This window comes from Lagopus leucura, unplaced genomic scaffold (assembly GCF_019238085.1).
Source record: "Lagopus leucura isolate 7727_CA_CO unplaced genomic scaffold, USGS_WTPT01 1-6_obj-0_obj, whole genome shotgun sequence".
Classification (NCBI taxonomy): domain Eukaryota; kingdom Metazoa; phylum Chordata; class Aves; order Galliformes; family Phasianidae; genus Lagopus; species Lagopus leucura.
The window spans coordinates 4,832-18,010 of record NW_024964954.1 but is presented as its reverse complement, the minus strand read 5'-3'; the positions used below and the strand labels follow the sequence as shown (position 1 = coordinate 18,010).

General features: G+C 42.0%; 1 protein-coding gene across 1 annotated transcript; it reads left to right on the top strand.

Moving 5' to 3' along the window:
* Positions 1 to 1,308: 1,308 nt before the first annotated feature.
* On the top strand, positions 1,309 to 10,432 carry CCDC85A (coiled-coil domain containing 85A). The gene is made up of 2 exons (XM_042892324.1): positions 1,309 to 2,245; positions 10,337 to 10,432. Exons 1-2 carry the CDS (start codon positions 1,309 to 1,311, stop codon positions 10,372 to 10,374), a joined length of 975 nt encoding a protein of 324 aa, XP_042748258.1. The 3' UTR covers positions 10,375 to 10,432.
* The last annotated feature ends 2,747 nt before the right edge of the window (positions 10,433 to 13,179 follow it).

Here is a 13,179-nt window from a genome sequence, read left to right as displayed (position 1 = left end):
AGTGCATCAGTGCAAGCAGATGTGACCTTTGTGATGCAGCTATGTGTTGTGCCATCACGTGGGATTATCTGCCAGATGAGGAACAAGCCAGGCCAAGATGTGCAGGAAGGAGTGACAAGTTCCGCTTGCAGTGCTTAACTCCCTAAGTGACGTGTGACTTCCACCATTTGTTCAGATGTCTTAGCTGGAATTTCCACAGGGAATTTGGGAGAACGAGGTCTGACACCCTGCTGTGGTGCCTGAGCCTCTCTGTCCATGAGAAAAAGTAGGGCCCTGAGCAGCAGCGATGCCTGCACTTGTTATGTGGGTCCTCCTGCTTCTGCCTGAGCTGTGGCATCACTTAAAGTATTTCTCTCCAGCACAGGTTTCTTGAGGCTGCCTTGAGTTTGCTTTGAGAGGAATATCAGACAAATGCACATGTCTAGTGGGGCTGCAAAAGCTTCACGCTCTTCAGAAACTGTGCTAAAATGGCCTTTCTGTAAGGCTTGCCTTCTAATGGTTGTGACTCATCTCCACTTCTAATGTCCCACAGAAGAAGGAATGAATATTGAGTTGAGAGAAAGTAAGATATGGCCACTAGAAACATGAGATAATGACAGTATTTTCTTTGGCATGTTGTTCTGCTTTAGTAGTAGCTTGAACACTTCTGCTTCGGTGCATTTGCTTCGGGTGCTTCCTCACCTAAGGAAGGATGTGGAGTCATGTACTTGGATTGGAATGCAGAATCTGTTAAGGCACCCAACACTGTGGGTTCATTTCAGAGTGGTTGAGGTTGTGCTGGTAAGGTGGTGACTAATAAGGTTCCCTTACGCAAATCTGGAATGAAATCAAAACTCAAATATCTGAAATCTCTAACATGTGCTCACTTTCATATGTGATTATGTTCTCAAGAGTAGAGAGCATAAGCGTTAATAATTAAGTGGAAAGACAATTTCTGATATACTTCAGTTATATTTAGCAGTGCCATGCACGTGAATATTTGTCAAGGGAGTGAGATTCTGATGAGAAAGTGGATGATCTTTGCTTTGTTTGGGAACAGAGCTATTCTGATATTTAGGATGAGCATAAATTAAACACCCGAAGCTTTCTTTGCCTGATCAGAATTGAGCTTTTGAACCTTTGAAAGGTTATAGCTGCTGCCCAACAAGTGACTCTGTTTGTTTGGAGCACGTTGTTGTATGGCAGATCCACACATGCAATTATTTCTGCCTTGCTCGAGTGCTTAAATGATGGGTTTATGGCAGTGCTGTTTGCTGGCTCGTATCGTGGTGGTGATGTAACACTGGTTCTTTTAGACACCTCTCAGTCATGATTATCTTTCTTTTAAAGGATATCAATCAGAAGCTGCAAGAAGATAACCAGGAGCTGAGAGACCTCTGCTGCTTTCTGGATGACGACAGGCAGAAAGGCAAGAGGGTGTCCCGTGAGTGGCAGAGACTGGGCAGATACAGTGCCAGTATTATGCACAAAGAGGTTGCCTTGTACCTGCAGAAGCTGAAAGAATTGGAAGTGAGACAAGAAGAAGTGGTTAAGGAAAACCTGGAGCTGAAGGAACTGTGCGTGTTGTTGGATGAGGAGAAGGGCGGTGGAGCGGGCAGCCGGAGCTCTATTGACAGCCAAATCAGCCTGTGCCAATTAACTGCAACCAGCACGTACATAAGAGATGTCGGTGATGGGAGCAGTACTTCTAGCACGGGAAGCACAGACAGTCCAGATCATCATAAACATCATCCGAGTACGAGCCCAGAACATCTTCAAAAAGCTCGGGGTGAAGGAAGCCCCGAGCATCAGAAGCACAGGAGTATCAGCCCTGAGCATCTCCAGAAGCCCAGGAGTTCGGGCAGTCCTGATCATCACCTGAAAGGACCGAGTCCAGAACATCAGAAAACCATTGTCAAAGCACCTGAACAACAAAAGCACAGCAGTAGCAGTCCAGAAACTCTCCCAAAGCATGTTTTGAGTGGTAGCCCTGAACACTTTCAAAAGCAGAGGCCTGGCAGTAGCCCTGAGCATCAAAAGCACAGCGGTGGCAGCCCAGATCATCTTCAAAAGCACACGCCCAGTGGAAGTACAGAACATCTCCACAAAGTGAGGGGCACGAGCCCTGAGCACCTCAAAAAACACTATGGAGGGAGCCCAGAGCATCTCAAGCATCTCAGTGCAGGCAGCAGAGAAGGTACCCTCAGGAGACAAGTAACAGATGACCTGTCCCCTCACCACAGAAGTATATACAATGGAATGAATGGTGGGTCAATAAACTTAGTGAAAAGTCACTGTGAAAATCAGCAAGGTGGTTTCAGTTCTGTTTTGGCTGGTTATGGAAAAGGAGTATTTTTCGTATGTGAAATGGAAGGCAAGAGGTCTGGTGTCAACATTATTCTGGTAGCAAGCAGATTAATTAGATTATAACTCTTTATCTGTCCAGTAGGTGTTGGGTGGTTTAAAAAAGCAGGGATGTGAATCTTGAGTGTTTGCTTGTAGGGTATAAAGCAATAGTTCTTGCTCTTAATCCAGCTCTGTGGAAGGAGAGACTGTCCTAAATAGGCTTATTTACATCCTTAGGGACCAGTTGTCTGTGTTTCTTGTCCTGCCTATTTTGTGAGTCGTTGCAGTGGAGGTGAAGGTCTCCAGTTTTAATTCCACCTTCCTAACTTAGCCTGTGTGGAGCCTTAAGGATTATAAAATCTAATGTTTATTGGTTTATTGGCTTCTTATATCTGTCTTTATGGACTTAGAAAAGTACACAAATGATAGGGTGAGGCTCAATATACTTGAATGTGCGGTGCCTTCTAAAACTTTTCAAAGCCTTGACTTTGCATGTGTTTAATTATAATAAGTTAAAAAAAAAAATCAGGGATGATCTCAGGGTTTTTTTGTGGGTGTTGTTATTGCTGTGCTTGATGAAGATGGCCAACAAGCAGGACAGCTTCTAAGAGCTGTGTATTCTCCCTGATTGCAATTGCCTAAAGATAGGCACAATGTCAATATTTGGAAAGACAAGCAGTTGTGACAGTATTAAAATGAATGAAATAGAGCAAATGATTACAACAAAATTGAAACATCCTGCTGGTGCTGCTGGAGTAACTTTCTGTAGACGTGGTGCAATTTCTGTAGCCTGCTCTATTTTCTTTGTGTTTAAAGATGTTTTCATAAAGGAAATCAGCATCTTGTATACTTGAAAGCCCATTTCTTGGACCTCTATGCATCTGAAATCAAGTTCTGAAGTGAGGATTTTGCCTTAATAAATTGTCTTGGGTGGAGTTCACATATTTCTGTCTTATAAGCAGCTGGGAGGAGTTGTCTTGGCACTGGTGGAAGTGAGTGCTTGTTGGATCTGCTTGAGATGGAGTGAGCTCTGTGCTGGGTGCTGTCCTCATCACTTACCATGCTTCTCTCTCACACCTGTCCATTTATCTGTGATGGTTATCTCTGCTGAAGGCATTCTGTAAGTTAACCTGCTCTGCAGGGACAAATCCAGATTACTTATGGTGAGATGGATATACTTGACAGGGCTGACAAACCCCAGAGTGGGAAGTGTGAGAGACTTGTCATTAATTTTTGAAGCATTTTAAAGTGATTAGCAAGAAGAATGCTTGACAATCTTGTGAAGATGTGCAATGCATACGTTAGGAAAGTTGATTTTATAAAACGTCCTTTTAAATACAGTGTTTCTTTCATCATTCACTTCTTCCTGTTCAAAATGAGTGCATTGACTCAGCTGTGAGTAGAGTGAACTATGGAACCCCAAAGCTGCCCTTTTCTTACTGGTGTTCATCAGTTTAGTCACTGGTAAAGCAGAAAAATGATGTAAGGTTTTAAGTGTTTATTTTTGAAACTCATTCACAGACAAATATATGGTTTTCTGCTCTCAGCATGGTGGGCTTTTCGATGTTGTTTTGTCCAAATGGTCATGCTGAGAGCTCAGCATTATTACTAACAGGAAGGCGGTTGTTGTGTTAAAGCTGTGATGACTGGTGTCCTCTATGTAGTGTATTGCCATCGTCTGTAGCTTGGCTTCAAGCCATGAGGAGCTGGAGGTGGCAGCTGTCCATCTAGGAGTCTGTTTATTGACTTTAATCAGAGTTTTGCCTGTCCTGCACTTCATATAATCAGTTTTGCAGAGGACTTGGCTCACCAGTAAGTTGTCAAATGTCTCCTCTTTCATGTTTATGTAACTTGATGCTGGCATGGAGTGGATGTCAGCTGGGAGGCTTACTTCTAACATTGGTTTGGCCTTGGTCTTGCTTCAGTCAGTGGTTATGTGTGACAGCTTTGCTGTGAGGGACTTGCCTTAAACTTCAAGGAGGTACTTGGTCTTCACATCTGGGCTGAGTTGTGGGTTTTGGCTGTGTCAGCTGCGTTAATGTGGGTAAGGGCAAGTAATATGGAAGTGCTAAAAGCACTGGCTGTTATCATTGTTACAGCACTGCTTGTTGTCATGGCAAAAGTAGTCACAAGTAAATCATGATTTGCACACTTTGTGTACATCCCTGTATTTTGCATCTGCTGTAAGGGTTGGTGAGAGTGTGTAAAACATGGCTTGGACATTCTGATGAGCAGTGTAAAAGGATGCTGCTTTGGGTTCTTACCTCCAAATCATGTAGTATATATACTATGTCAGAGCTGATTCATTAAAACGTGGGGGCTGTGATGTCACATCTGTTCAATTATTTTGCAGGTCACTTCTGATCTTATTATGGGACTCGCCTACTGGCAGCAAGAGAGGATGAAGTGCTTGTGATCCTAAATGATGAATGTTAACATCTTCTGACTTATTGATGAACGTATAAAATGATAAATAATCAGAATTTAGGTGTCTCAGTAGAGGACTGACCTGTCTCTGTTGGTCTTGACTCCAAACCATGTTTGAGAGGAGAAAGTATTCCTCTGCACATTGGATCTTGTTCTGCAAAGTACTGTGTTGACTATCTGAAATCGCTGTTCCTCTCTGAAAAGCATGCATAAAAACAGCCTGGCTATTTCTGCTGGATCAGGAGCTTCTGTACGTCGCTAACAGTGCCTGCTCACCCTGAGTTGTGGTCTTGTTAGTGCCTAGGTGACCACAGGGAAGCAATGTGTTCAGTCAGGTACAGTTATTTAAACCAGAACTTTCCCTGCATGTGAACGCATGGGGAATGGAGTTGGTCAGCTACAGTTAAATCAATTCCAGTGGTATCAGAAACGTGATGCATATCAGACTTATAAATCAGTTTTAGTTATTGCACAGTGCTTTACAGCACTGCATTAACCATTTTGGCCTCATGCATGTTTTAAGCTGTTGTGTGGCACACAGGAAGCTGCTGCAGGTCAGGAGCATCTTTGGTCCTTAGGAACAGCTGAAGGAGCAGAGAACGAGGTGATAATGTTTACTTTCATAATTTTTCTCACTTTCTATTCTCAGGAGTTTGATGTTGTCATTTTTTTTTTTTTTCTTGTGTGACTTATCAACAAAACCTGAAAACACTTGAGAAGCTTTCTGTAAGTGTGTGTGTGTGTATGTATGTAATAATAACTTACCCAGTATTCTACATGCATTTCTGAAAAGCGCATCCTCGTTTCTTGGAGTGACAGAAGATGAGGTCTGAAAGCTGTGTTTTCTATTAACAAACATCAAGCCAAACTTACATATCTTGTTTTTCAAGGCTTCAACCAAATGAACGTGATGATAAAACTGTGATGACTCTCAGATGCTCTGGTTAATGAGCACAGATAATTGGAACAGACACTGAGTTTAGAAGAGAAAATGCCAGTGGTGTTAAATACATGAAATTAGATTGTACCATAACCCTTAATAGTCTTTAACTGACACAAATACCTGGGGTGGAAGTGTCTCTATAGAAATTCATGTCATTTTAGCATTTGCAATCTAAGTGGTGTTGTAGCAATTTATTGTAAACTCTCTGTTTTAAGAATTCCTTTGTTTTACCCCAGGCTTTGACTTCTGTGTGCAGAGAAAATATCAGAAGGCTTTCGTGTGTGCTTTTTGCTTCCTGCTGAGGTTATTACAGAGGAGCAGTAAAACTGCTGACTAACACTGCGTGCTGCTGGAGGTGTGAGGGCTCTTGTGGAGCAAATGCAGCAGCACCTCAATTGAACAAGACTATTTGTAAGTTAAGCTCAGCTTCAATCTTGAGCCATTCCTGCTGTAAATGTGCTTCTTGGGAGGGGAGCGCAGTAAGAAAATATCTTTATTTTGCTTCTCTAAGTAAAAAGAGAAAATTACAGTATCTCTTCAGAGAGAGAAACCTTGCAGTAACATTACTGAAACAAATGATAGCCTTTCCATGGAAACAGCTCTCATTGTGCAGGCCAAACAGTGAAGTGATGTCACTTTTGCTCGTGTTCTCTTCTTGCAGTTGAAATGGAAGTGATTTTCCTATCCAGAATGGCAGTGCACAGCATGGCACTTGGGACTTCAGCTTTCCCAATGGCACCCACGCTGGTACAGCTGCCATTTGAAGCCTGATACAGCATTGCTTGCTCTTGAGAGCAACCTGATATGTAAGCTGAGGCTTCAGGATTGGTGGAATTTTTTTTTTGCTTGTCAGTGTGAGTTAATCTACTGCTTCTTTTTGGTGTTTATTTTAAGTGTAGAGCTCTGAATCTTTTGTGTCAATGGGAGTCTGTCAGTTGAATTCCATAGGTTTTACATTGGACTTGTAAATCAGTGTTACTGTATGCTGTAAGAGAATATGCACAAATGTGATTAGAGCATGCTGTATTCATTACCAAACTCATTTCTGTGGAGGTTTTTTTTCTTTTCAGGTTGAAATTGTGACTTGTAATACCAACAGCAGTGACTGACCAGACTAGGGCTGACTGTACAAGTTCATGCCTGTCTCTGTCTGTTTGATGCTAGATGGGCACATGAAGTCATCACATAGGGGTTTTACATTCCTTCTTGGATGTCATATCTTGCAAAACAGATGACTTTGCACTAAGGGCTTGCTCCTAATTCACTGGAGGCAGTGATCCTGTCACTGTGAGTCCCAAGGTATTTTCTTCTGCATCAGCAGGAGAATCATCAGGAGCCTGGGGAGCAGTTAGTGCTGTCTGCCTGAAATATGTGGGCAGACTTCATTCTGTTTGAAAGTGCCAGAATGGAGAATCCTCACATTGAAGCCCTGAGTTCTTGCATGGGGACAGTGCCTTTTGCCTGGGGGCAGGACCTCATCTAACATGGACCCATGCATGGCTTTCTGAGGTACTGTGCTCTGGTTTTGTTAGAGTAAAATGTATTTTTAAAAACATTGCTCTGATTACATTGTGAAATCCTTTAATCTCTGGCAGCTCCAATGTAGAGTTTGGCTATTATAATAATTCTTGGTGTTTGTTCAGGTACTTCAGCCTCATAGGATATACTATGTGTGTAATTAAAGGCAATTCTGTTTTGTTTTTGTTGTTGTTCTGCTATCTATAAATTGAATGTTTACTTCTGAGATGTATTAAGTTTTGTTAGCTAGTGATGGAGAGTTGTTGCAAGCTGTGTAGGTGTTGGGGCTGATTGGGTTCCTAATCAGAGGGGAGAGCATGGCAGCCAGTATAGTGTGGGGTTTGGCTTCATGCTGCCAGTGACATTCTGTGCATGGACAGGAGTTATCGGGCATCCATAGTGAGGATGTATTTATTACTTAGAATGTATTTAACTAATGATACTGATATAAATCTTGCCTGCATATACTTCTTGAATATCTGGCAAGTGGGCTCCGTTCAGAGTCAGGTAGGGCTGCAGTGCTCAGTTCTGGATTTTCTTTCTCAATGCAGAAAGAAGTGTACCTTGACCTACGACAGCCATACTGGCAAAGGGTTTCCATCTGAACTACATGGTGGTTGTGGGAGAACTGGTGTTACAGCATCCTGCTTGAAGCTGTGGAAGAGTCCACTCAACCTCAGTGTTGTTGTCTATCCAAAGACAACTGTGATATCCCTTAGTAAAGAAAAAGGGGTAGAGCATTGTGTTGAGAAATCTGGAGAAATGACTGAGCTTCCTATTAAAACACAACTAAACTCTTCAGCCACGGTGGCAGATCTATCCAGGCTCTGTGAAATGATGTCAAGGCCTTGAGAAGCATCACGTGTTCCTTTGGGTAACACAGAGCAAAAGATAACGTGTAAAGACATGGTAATTAGTGCTGGGGGAAGAGATGGATTCATCTGGTTTAAGACAAGCCTCAGCTTCTAAGTAGCTTGAGCTGTGAATGGGCTTCACTCAGGTGTTTTGTTACATTGCTGTTAATGGGAAGAACTTTTGTTTGTCGTCATCTAAAACAGCCAGCCCTAATTCCTGCTGGGGGAAAGAAGAGGATAAAATGCTGATTGTCCCAGTGAGCTGATTCACTACAGCAATTTCTCATTTTCTTAAGGATATTTTTCCTTTGTACAAGACATACGATTTTTTTTATTCCTGTATATCCAACTTTGGCTTGTGATATTGCTCAAGAACTTAGGAATTTGTCTTTCACCTTTTATTGTGAACCTCAAATAATGTAAGAGGTTTTAGTATTGTCCTTTGATTCCTTTAGGAATGCACATTAAAAATCTCCTGTAACGTGGGGAATAAACAGTTGAGAAATGGAAAGGTGTGTTTAAACACACAAGGAGGATGAATTCAGCCTTCTCTCTTTCCCTTCTTTGTTTTGTTTCGGGTTCTCTTGAAGCGGGTTCTCTTATTTTGGGGCTTAGAGTGTCAGAACAGAAAAATACCAAAGAAAATAAGAATAAGGAAAGGTGAATGCAGAGAAGGTGTTGAATAGTAGGACTAAAAGACAGTGAAATACACTGGAAATTAATTATACAAGTATACAAGTATAAAAAGGGGGGAAGCTTATATACTAAAGTATTCTTACAGCAGGCATGGAAACAAAAGAAATCCCATGCCATGATGATACCAGTCTGTGCACACTTTGTATGTTTGTAAGTCTTTTAGGTCCTCTTAATTCTGCAGGATACACAGAAGTGCTGGGATCATGGTTTGAGATCTGCACGTTAGCATTTAAGGATGCACGGCATGAAAGTGTTTGCAGATCTATTGACTGTAAATGGGACAGCCTACCTCGAGATAGCAGCTGTCCTAGAAAGATGAACAGTTAGGTGAAGCCTGTGAATAACAAGTAGCCTTAGTTCAGCTCGTTGGTTTTGCTGTAAAACTTGTGGCTTATTTGCATTGCCTCTGTATGTTCTTGGTGAGCCAGCAGTTATGCACTTGGGTGCTTCAGCAAGTCAGTGTTTCTTTAACCCTTTATTTTTCCTTTACATCATTTGGTGTAGTATGCTGTGAGTCACTATGGCTGTTACGTCATGATTTTTTTTCTCCTCTGTAACCTGAAGTCATACTGTCTTGAGAAAGTTCCTATCCTTTAAAGAAAAAAAAGAAAGGGGTTATTTGTACTGACACAACACACTTGTACTGAAGCCCTGCCATGAGTAACAGCTGGAGGATTGCAGTGAGCCACGTGGTAAGCAACAGTATTGAAAGTTCTTTTTCTTGTACCTTCTCAAGGCTACCCAAATTGTTCCATCACTTCCATGCCTGTCAAATCTGATCTGATCAGTAGTAGGACGCTGCTTGCAAGTGTTTGGCCTCAAAGCTCACTCACTATGTTTGTGTCACTGCGTCTCTTTATCTTTGTGTGAATAGTGAAAACTTGCATTGATAACACTTCTTGTAGGAGTCTGGAAGAGGTGTATTTGTACCTTGGATTTGAAGCAGGGGGAAAAATGCTTTTCTGGAACTTGCAGAACTGATTCATCACTATGCAGCTCACATCTATGTGAGGTTCAGATAAGCCTGGAGAACAGCATTGATTGGTGACCCACATCCCCTCTTGGTTTCTGAGTTTATTTTGGTTTTGCAGAGGATGAATCCTAGTAATGTTAAAAATCCATCTTAGGATTTTTGTAGGTCAGAAAACATTACTGGTAACAGTAGGGAGGATAACATGGGAAGGAAAAAAAAAAAACCTAACAAAAATGAGCAGCCAAAATTCATCTAAAGGCAGCCAAATACATCAAGCAGGAACATGTGGATGCTGTGAAGTAGGCCCTGAAAACTGGTTTTAGATCCTTCGAAGCGTGTGAGTGCTTCACTCCTTGTTGGACACATGACTTATACTGAGATGGGATGCCCGGAGAGAAGCAAGATGCCTAAAGAGCCATGCCCCTTCAGTGCTCTGAATGGAGTCAGTAGCCTCTCGTTGTAGCTTGCCTTGCTTCCTTGTGTCTCTTCTAAGATTTTTCTAACTTGAATTTTGAATTTTAGGTTTTTGCAATATCATTAAGTCCATAAACAAAACCTAAAAGCAAAGCATTCCAACAACGGTTTTTCTTCCCTAACCAGATTTCCAACCACCAAGACCAAAGGCTCTGCAGTCTTAACTAAACAGTAGAAGATACCAGAATCAATGTCTCCTGCAGGTACAGGTGCTAAGAACTTTTTGATTTTTATTGGAACTTGATATTTGATCTATGCTCCAGTTGGTAATGCTAAATCCTTCATGTTGACTGCTTGCTACCATAGCACATGTGAATATTTTGGGGAGTTAAGAAGACAAAAAAGCATCCTGAGCATATTAAATTAAGTTCTATTCAGCAATTGAATATTGCTTTTTGTCCATCTTTACATCATTTATAGAAGTAATAGGATGGAAAGAGTTGTTATCTTTTAGTGTACACTGCAAGTTGAACTCTGCTGATAAAATGGTTGGCTGGACTGCCTGACAGCATGGAAGTGATTGATCAGACTTTCGGAAGCATGGATCTCAGTTCTGTCCTCTCAAGCACTTCATGTGGTATTGAGGAGCTCCTTGTATTGCTCACACTACTGCAGTTGTATCCAGCTGTAGACTGAAGGAGTGCAGCAGTGGTCTAAAAGAGATGTAGCTCAGAAGGACTTGTTTTGTCCTTATTGCTCTCCAGTAACCTAAATTAAACAGGCCCTGTAGCTAGAGACAAGTCAATGCTTATCAGCTGCCACCTGCAAGTGTGTACTGTGGGCACTGAAGCTCGGAAGCAGTTCCCTGGACAGTATATTCTATTCCAGCTCTGTTGCCTGATGGTGTTTCTGTTTAAACATTCTTGACTAAAGAGAATATTCTAATACCAGGATGGGTGTTTGAAAGATATTAATGTAGGATATTTGAATGAGAAATAGGTTTTATTTTGCTTTCGAAGCCAAATAACTTCAGAATTTACCAGTATTGAAAAAAAATCTGTACTTCTAATGTAGTATCTTGTGTCTGTTTTGTTTGGTAGAGGTGTGCTTAGCAGATTTTTTTTTTTCCCAGTAAATTTACATTAGGTGCCCACCCTGCATGTTATGCCCTGATGTGAAGTTTTGAGTATTTGCTGTCTGAGTTACTGGAGAAACAAGGTGTTGACCAGATGCAGTCAGGCGCCTTGTTCTCTGATTTAACGTTTTTGAGTGCTTAATTGCCCCTGAGTTTTGTTAAATTTTAATTGATTGATCTTGCAGTGCTGCCCAGAATTCCATCATGATGCAGTAAGCTCTTGAACCTCATGGGAAAAGGTTTGTTATAGAAGGTGAAAGTGATCAGACTTTCACTGCCTGGAATGAGAAAAGTTCAGTTAGTGCTTGTATCCTGTTTGTTAAGAAATGCTGTTTCCCAGGGAGCCAGGAGCATCTTAATTTTAACCACTTTGGTCTCACAGTGCCTGTTTTCACCCATCGGTGCAGTTGGTGTTCATGTGCCTCAGCAGTGTGAGTGGCTGTGCTTGGTAGGTGAAGAACAAAGCAGCCAGCTGGCTTCAGGATCTAGCAGCATGGCTGTTAGTAGAACCTGGTGGAAGAGCAGTTGGATCCTGTGAGCAAAACTCAGGCTTTCAGAGCTTTGCTCCTTCTGGATTTCCCATGTCTTTGCTCCTTCAGTTCTGCAGCTCTTCAGAGGCTGGGCATGATTGGAGTTGGAAAAAGCAGTACTGCTTAGTGGGGAATCTTGGTGAAATAAACTCTTGCTTTGAATGAGAAGGGCTGTATGGGTTTGGCTGCCTGGAGGGATCTCTACCTCTGGGTCTGGTGGTCTTGAAGCTGATGCTTGCAGAGAGCTGTGGATGTGATGTTAACCTGAATAAACTCTTACACCTGTTGGTAGTAAGTTGTAGCCTGGGTTTTGTTCAGCACTTATCAGTAGATCTCAAAGCAGTTTACCAAGGAAAAGAATATCGTGATCTTCATCTTGTGCATGGAAGAACAATGGGCTGAACAAATGACAAGACAGCCCCCAGCTATATCTACGGTCCAGATTTCCTGCATTTTAGCTATGATTATTCCATTGCATCATACCACTCTTCTAACAGCTTTTTCTCAGCTTGTTTTGAATGTGGGGCAAGAAGTGGGGCTGAGGTTACTCACATGCCTAAAAAACACCTTTGTGAACAATTAGCTTGCTACAAATGCTCACAATGTGTTTCCTTTCAAAATCAAGTTTTAAGGCAATCTGTTTCCTTCCTTTCTGAATATCGTGACTTAAACTAACCAGGCCAATGTGGTTTGAAGATATTTTTAACTTAAGTGCCTGCAACAGGCATACTGGATGATCTTAATGCACCTCTTGCATTTAAAAGGTGTGCTTGAGAACACTTAAACATTTACCAAACTGACTTAAATGAAGCACTGTGATAGCTTTACTAAAGGAAATGACAGTTTTCTGTCTTGTTTCTAACACTGCAGGGTAGCTGTGTAGCTGTAATTGTCTTTGGGAGATGGAAATGCTGGTCTGAAGCTGAGATGTGGTCAGCTATCAGCTGGGGGTTGTACTGAGCTGGTACCACCAAAGGTGGTATTCATCTTTCATCAGAATGAAATGTTGAAAAGAAAGCTCTTACTCTTCAAAACAGATGTGTGAGAAATCAGAATATAATAATGTGGCAAGATAGTCACTGAACCCCTAGTGTCAATCCACAGTGTGGCTTCTTGTGGATGTGGCAGGGAATGTGGGAAGGGCTGCTTAGGTCTAAATCTCTGTGGCAGGACTTGTAGCATGAGCACCTGTGTGACATGGCACAAGTCAAGATGGGCTCCTGGTGACATGGAGCCTTCTGAGACTTTTGACTGAGTGCCCTTTCCTTTCTGTCCACTCATTTCCAGCAGGTGGGTGGTGGCTGCTGATTGCTAGCAAATGCTGTGGGTAGCACAGGAGCAGTGTGTTGGAGGGAAGGTTGCAT

Bases quoted from the DNA above. Each gene is read 5' to 3' on its own strand.
- CCDC85A (XM_042892324.1), top strand. From the start codon at position 1,309: ATGATTATCTTTCTTTTAAAGGATATCAATCAGAAGCTGCAAGAAGAT. The intron at 2,246-10,336 runs GTGGGTCAATAA...TTCCCTAACCAG, and splicing joins TATATACAATGGAATGAATG to ATTTCCAACCACCAAGACCA.